General features: G+C 50.8%; 2 protein-coding genes across 3 annotated transcripts; one reads left to right on the top strand and one right to left on the bottom strand.

Annotated features, from left to right (window-relative positions):
- Positions 1–463: 463 nt before the first annotated feature.
- Positions 464–3,513, bottom strand: LOC113201860 (zinc metalloproteinase nas-13-like). 2 transcript variants are annotated; one of them, XM_026415816.2, is made up of 5 exons: positions 3,267–3,482; positions 1,935–2,289; positions 1,474–1,779; positions 1,244–1,377; positions 464–910 (listed from the first exon to the last, which is right to left on the bottom strand). In XM_026415816.2, exons 2-5 carry the CDS (start codon positions 2,272–2,274, stop codon positions 803–805), a joined length of 888 nt encoding a protein of 295 aa, XP_026271601.1. In that variant the 5' UTR covers positions 2,275–2,289; positions 3,267–3,482; the 3' UTR covers positions 464–802. The 2 variants fall into 2 exon arrangements, with proteins under 2 accessions (XP_026271601.1, XP_026271602.1); XM_026415817.2 differs by lacking the exon at positions 464–910 and adding an exon at positions 917–1,040 and having other exon boundaries at positions 3,267–3,513.
- Positions 3,514–4,347: 834 nt separating this feature from the next.
- On the top strand, positions 4,348–6,256 carry LOC113201845 (ubiquitin recognition factor in ER-associated degradation protein 1). The gene is made up of 7 exons (XM_052277061.1): positions 4,348–4,526; positions 4,886–5,000; positions 5,078–5,232; positions 5,340–5,612; positions 5,696–5,829; positions 5,923–6,079; positions 6,176–6,256. Exons 1-7 carry the CDS (start codon positions 4,524–4,526, stop codon positions 6,239–6,241), a joined length of 903 nt encoding a protein of 300 aa, XP_052133021.1. The 5' UTR covers positions 4,348–4,523; the 3' UTR covers positions 6,242–6,256.
- The last annotated feature ends 49 nt before the right edge of the window (positions 6,257–6,305 follow it).

The raw sequence follows: 6,305 nt of genomic DNA, 5'->3' as shown, positions 1-6,305 counted from the left end.
CCCTGGCCCCACCCCCACCTCACCCCCTTTGCAAACTTAACAGGAAATGGGTATTGAGGCGATGTAAGGGGCCGGGTGGCCAGGACACTGATAGTGGGGTACTTTTCAACAGTCGCGCTGAAATAGCCGGAAGCCCCGAGAGATATGCAGACAGGTGGAGTTGCGACGCGTTCCTTGACTCCGCTTTGGTTTGTGGAACAAAGAGAGTAGAGATGGGTATAGAGGATTAGGCCCTCTTTGAGGCCCATCCTTTCGTTTCCAACCGGAATTTATCAATCTGTTCCATTGTACTGTAACTAGTGCGCCGAATCGGAGGCATATTTTCAGCATTTTGGCTCCTTGATTTGGGCTTGTCGCTGTCTTTTTGTTGTTTATTCTTTCTGGTTCTGGTAAACAGAGCTCACCCCACCCGTCGCTCAGCTTTCGTTGTGATTTCAGGGTAACGTTAGTCAGCACAAAGGAATAGGCATGAGTTTTATTTCATTTATTATTATTATTATCCGTGTAAAAATGTGATTGTTCTTTGGTACAGTTTGTTGATTCGTATTCTATGTTATAAAACTAGGGACTCTCGTATTCCTGAGTCAGTAAGTGTTATTCCAGGCTCGCCGGAACTAACGGAACGCTCGGTCGCCTTGTGTTCTCCACCATCAACTAGCTCTGAGCTCGGCTGATGAAGGAAATGGCGGACCGAGCCGAGTCAGTCGAACAATGGCGACGTCTCGTCGCCGTGGAGACGCGCGGACGAACCTGGGAGGTCCTTCTAACGTCCTCCTGCAGCGTCGCGCGAGGTAGGCGCAGGTCAGTCTTGGAGCGTTGTCTTGCCACCGACGCACTTGTACATGGACTGCAGCTTCTTGATGTCGCCGTCGCTGAAGCCGTCGCGCTGCCCGAGTTCGCCGCGGTACGCCTGCGCAGAGGTCACCAGAGGTCACCGGTCACAGCTTGGACTTGCCACCCTCGCACTTGTACATGTGCCTCAACTTCTTGAGGTCCCCGCGGCTGAAGCCGGACCTCTGGCCCATCGACACCCCTCCGACCTGGGGACATGGCACGGCACATTGGCATGGCAAGGGCGGGGTACGCGCGCGCGCGCTTGCTGGCGCAGGCAACCATCCGCCGGGCGGGTAGGCAGGCAACCATCCGCCCGACCGGTAGGCAACCATCCGCCGGGCGGGTAGACAACCGTTGCACCTCACCTCGCGTCGCGCAGCCGTCCGCAGCCTCGCCACCCCCGACTTACCCTGGCCGTGATGGTGTCGCTGCCGTCCCTGCTGAAGGCCTTGGACGAGTAGTGCATCACACTGCGGTAGTCGTAGTTTACCCCCTGGCCGTCGGTCATGGACGCGTCCGCCTTGTCGAAGTTGTTGTTGCGTCCTGTGACAAAACATAATTGCATTATTTCAATCACGAAATTTGATGTTGAACTGGGCCCGGCGCCCCCAGCCCAGCTGTCCCTGCAGGTGAACTGACCGGATTGAATGTGCTGCCAGTTGATGGTGACGTAGTCGTCGCGCTCCCACCGGTTCTGCTCGTGCATGAAGCCCATGGCGTGCATCAGCTCGTGCATGGGGGTGCCGATCTTGGTGAGGCAGCCGGGCGTCTGGAGGTTGACCTCCTGGCGGCCGCCCACGCGGCCCACCGAGGACCAGCAGCCCGTGTTGCCGTTGGTGATGTAGAGGTAGTCGACGTCGGAGCCGCGGCGCGGCACGAAGCGGATGCACGTGTGCTTGTGGTACTCCTCCATGGCGTTGAGGATCATCTGCCGGTCGGCCTGGGCTGAGGGGGGAGAGATGTTCGTTAGCCTCGACTGCCTAACGTGACGCGCAACGCTCTAAGGATGCAACAGTGTTTTGGCGAACAAAACCCGACAACAATTTGTGTGAGATGCGACATTTTGTTTTCCTTTTGATCGCCATATTCATTGAACTTACGAAAGCCGTACGAGATCTCGAATGGGACCACGGCGCCGGGCCAGCGCGCCGACGGCGCCTTGAGGCCGTTGCGCGCCAGTGCCGAGCCGGCGGCGCCCTTGTTGGTGAACAGGATGTCGCCCTGCGTGTACTCCCCCAGCTCCTCCGGGTTGACGCCCGAGTCGGGCGAGTACTTCTTGAGCAGCTCGCCGGTCAGCTCGCTCGGCTGGCCGTAGATGGACGCGCCCAGGCTGGTCACCATCTTCCAGAAGGCGATGCCGTCCGCGGGCACCGGGTACGCGTCGCAGGTCGGCCAGCCGGCCAGGGCGAGGACGGCGACGAGCACTAGCGCCGGCGACATGTTTGAGCGCTGCGACTGTTGACAGAGTTGACAGAACGCACATGACTCCCACGCAAGCCCGAGAACTTCACCAGCCTGCCCTCCCTTCCATCCTACATGACACTCTCCTTCTCCTTCGACAGACTCTGAGGGGGAGAGCTACCCGTCGACGGCGGCCCTGAGGTCAGCGGCGCGCGGGGCTTCGCGGACGCAGTCTCGTGCGGCGAGCAGTGACAGTGACCACGCAGGCAGTAAGAAAGCGATCAGGGTCACCAATTTGCCTCTCCTGTATTCCAGCATTCTAGTGAGTTTACGTTTGTCGCAATATTGACAATTGTGGGCGCGCGTGGAAACGGGAGCTTTCAGTGGACGCCCTGCCCGCCCTGTCGGTCCTGCCCGCCCTGCCCGCCCTTGTCATCCTTCCAAATGAAGGCGTTGGGCGGGCGGACCGCGGCCGCCTCCGCCTGCCTCCACCTTTCCACACCTCCCGCGTTTCGTTGCGAGTCATTTGCTGCGAATCACGCACTTAACGCGCCCCCGCAGCAAGACCTCAAACCGACTTGCATCTCTTTCCCAAAAGACTCGGCAGTCATTTGCACTATTCCTGCACGGGCCAAGGCCGGGGGCGACGGTGGAGGGCAAAGGATGGCGGAGCGTGAGGCGGTGGAAAGGGGAAGGGGAAGGGCAGAGCTAAGCAGAGCAGGGAAAACAATAGGCGGGTCCTCTGCAATCTAATCAAGTCAATTAGCCAGCCGCACCCGCAAACGGGCACAGCTGCCCAGCCAGAGGACACGGTTTCGTAAAAAAAAATAAAAAAAATGACACAAAGTGATGTCAGTGTCAAAATGTTGTCATTTTGGTGGCCTGCTTCGATGACGTCATGTGACGGCATTTGATATCAACATGACGTCGACTCAGGCCAACCAAAATGATCAACTCTTTGACACTGACATCACTTGATGCCGTGTCCGGCTGTGCGTGTGCCCGCCGGCTGCGTCAGTGTGCGTACCCACCTTGCGGTACTGAAGACGGCTGTCTCACACGGGCGCGACCTGGCGCGGGGAAGTGCCACGAGTGAGGTGCTCTTCCGGTGGCCGGGCCGGATATATAGACCGGCTCGGCGCGGCGCCGCGTGGCGTGGCCTGGCGTGGCGTAGCGCGGCGGCGGCGCTGACCGATGTGTCCCTGTCCTGTTCCCTGGTAATTGGTTTTGTCTTTCCAGGGAGTCGCGGGCGGGCGGGAAGAGATTCGGCGGGCGGCCTAGGGGCGGCGGCAATATGAGCCAGCAGGACCTTGTGAGTCGCGCTCATTACCGAGAACAGTCCGGCACGGGTTCACCCCACCATTATGGCCGCACCCATGCTCACATGAGGGGGAGGGGGAGGGGGTGAGTGTCCAAAACAGAGCATTCGTCTCTGTTGCTCTGCACGAGGCACTTCCCTGTGTGCGGGGAGAGCAGGGTCCTCATAGAGTATTAGATTGAGCCATCTGCTGGAGCTAAAATAAATCCTTTTAGACCGCATTTCGACAGAAGTAAGACTGACAAACAAAGGCAAATTAAAACGTGAGTGTTTTTGACCTACTTTTAAGACTGGAATGCTGTGCTCTTCAGCGTCGCACAAGAAGAAGTGCAAAACAATTTGGCTCCATAAGGCTCAATTCAATTCTCTATATGCCACCGCTGCTCCCCGGGGAGAGAGAGAGGGGGGGAGACAGATTCAGGTTCAATTGGAGTTGCCCGGCTGTCGAGAGTGGTCGAGGCAAGGAAGGCGAGAACGGTCAAACCCGTAGCGGAAGCTCCCCGATAAACGCAATTTGGCCTCAGATAGTAGCGGCTTGCTGCTTGCGAGTCTTAAGTCCCCACCCTTGCAAAACGCCGGTGCCTCTCACCACTGCTCATCCGATTTCAAAATTTTATTTTTATTCCGGTGACAATATGTTTATTTTCTATCCCTTTGTTCTCTTTTGAAAAATATTAAAAAGGTATTGATTGCTGACTTGTCAAGGTTAATAAGATCGACGAAGGACTCGCGCCTTGACTCAAACGTGGCGGGTTTAACCACAGCTGCTGCAACCCCCTCCTCCCTCTCTCCCCCTGTTCCCCCACCCACGTCAGTGTGATGTCGGTCTGTCCATCCTCCATCTGATTGTTTTGCACTACCTTACTGCTGGGGAAAACTTTGTTTTTTGTTGAAATTTGGTGTTGGTTGTGCTAGTCCAACAAGCAATAAATTATCCCTACGCTATTTTGAGCAAGATAAGCCGATCAAAATGGTAATAATATTCCTGTCATTTTCATGCTGATTCATTTATTTGTTGAAGGTTATGTTGATGTTTCCCCACTGACATTCTGTCAAAGAGTTGTTATAAATCTAATGTCTCTGACTTAAAGTTTCCTCACCTCTTTTATTCTAATTTTCTATTTAATGCCTTGCCTTCAATTTCTCATGAAAGTCTTATCCAATAACTTGTTTTTAAGAAAATATGCTGATTAAATTTCAAAATTGGATTAATTGTTTAAAATTTTCTCTCAGCATTCATGGCAGTCTTTGTATATGTTACTCATGGTATTTCTTCATCAGGAACTTCAAATCTGTGTTTTTTAAAATAAAACGTTGCCCTATTTTTTCCAGTTTGGGTTCAACATGTTTCCGGAAACACTCCGGCCATTCAATGTGCAATATAAATGTTTCTCTGTGTCGATGTTGCCTGGCAATGAACGCGATGATGTTGAGCGAGGGGGTAAAAGTAAGTTCAAAACAATATTGGTTAATTTTTGCCACCTTGAGTTGCCTGCAATGTCAAACATTAATATTCTCTTGCAGTAATTATGCCTCCCTCTGCTCTGGACCAACTAACAAGACTGAACATAATCTATCCTATGGTTTTCAAATTGACCAATAGACTTACCAATAGGATCACTCATTGTGGTGTATTGGAGTTTGTTGCTGATGAAGGAAAGGTCTACCTACCTCATTGGGTATGTATCTTCTTTAGTAAAGTTTTAGACATTTTGGTAACTTTTTCTTCTTATTGCAGTAACCATTCCCTGTAAAATATTTCTGGATATTTAATTTTGTGTTGCAGATGATGCACAATCTTTTGCTTCAAGAAGGTGACTTTCTAAATGTAGAGAGTACATCTTTACCAGTTGCAACATTTTCACGTTTCCAGCCTCAATCTCCAGATTTCTTAGACATCACAAACCCCAAAGCGGTTTTAGAGAATGCTCTCCGTCTCTATGCTTGCCTGACCACAGGAGATGTAATTGCCATCAAATATAATGATAAGGTTTATGAACTTTGTGTTTTAGAAACCAAGCCAGGCCCTGCTGTTACCATAATTGAATGTGATATGAATGTATGTGTTTACCACTTTAGCATTACTTTACAATAGGTACTGCTTGATTTATTTATCTTAACCTAGCAATTAATTTATCCCAGGTGGATTTTGCTCCACCAGTTGGCTATAAAGAGCCAGAGCGAGTTCCAGCAAAGGATGAAGACATGCAAATAGATCCATCAGAACTTATGCCAGAACCAACCGGTTTCATTGCATTTAAGGGAGAAGGTAACAGGTAGGTTGTAATTTTCCATTGGTGATATTATAATGCTTGCTCTTTGCTCTGTAGAATATTATGTAACCCACAACAACACTGTAAAACTGACAGGCTTGATGGAAAAAAGAAGAAGTCTACATCCATTTCTGAAGATGTTCCTACTCCGAAGTCAGCTCAGTACCAGAGAGGTATACCAGATTATGATTATAAAATTGGTACTCTGAAATTTTTGAGAAATTCAAAACCAAACTCATCAAAGGATTCACAGGTATGTGGTCGTCTATGTCTGATCCAAGTTAAAATCGCTGGTAGTGGTTTTTTATGTTAAATCAACCAAGTACTGTCATTTTTTTTGTAGGGAAAGGATGGCAATATTGAGTTTAAAGCGTTTCATGGAGAAGGTAACTCTCTTCGAAGCAAGAAAGCTTGATACAGATCTTCTTTCTTGTTAAGTACAATACTTTGTATAAAGTAGAATTTTAAAACTTAGTTTA

This window comes from Frankliniella occidentalis, unplaced genomic scaffold (assembly GCF_000697945.3).
Source record: "Frankliniella occidentalis isolate FOCC.00 unplaced genomic scaffold, Focc_3.1 Scaffold5610, whole genome shotgun sequence".
Taxonomy (NCBI): domain Eukaryota; kingdom Metazoa; phylum Arthropoda; class Insecta; order Thysanoptera; family Thripidae; genus Frankliniella; species Frankliniella occidentalis.
The sequence above is the reverse complement of the archived record's forward strand: the minus strand, read 5'-3'. Positions and strand labels throughout refer to the sequence as shown.

What these genes read in the sequence shown, in the direction of transcription:
- LOC113201860 (XM_026415816.2), bottom strand. Translation starts at nt 2,274, where the DNA reads ATGTCGCCGGCGCTAGTGCTCGTCGCCGTCCTCGCCCTGGCCGGCTGG. An exon ending in CTGGCAGCACATTCAATCCG is followed by an intron (nt 1,378 to 1,473) that starts GTCAGTTCACCT and finishes GTTTTGTCACAG; the next exon opens with GACGCAACAACAACTTCGAC. An exon ending in GCGACACCATCACGGCCAGG is followed by an intron (nt 911 to 1,243) that starts GTAAGTCGGGGG and finishes ACCTCTGCGCAG; the next exon opens with GCGTACCGCGGCGAACTCGG.
- LOC113201845 (XM_052277061.1), top strand. An exon ending in AGGTCTACCTACCTCATTGG is followed by an intron (nt 5,233 to 5,339) that starts GTATGTATCTTC and finishes TTTGTGTTGCAG; the next exon opens with ATGATGCACAATCTTTTGCT. An exon ending in TAATTGAATGTGATATGAAT is followed by an intron (nt 5,613 to 5,695) that starts GTATGTGTTTAC and finishes AATTTATCCCAG; the next exon opens with GTGGATTTTGCTCCACCAGT.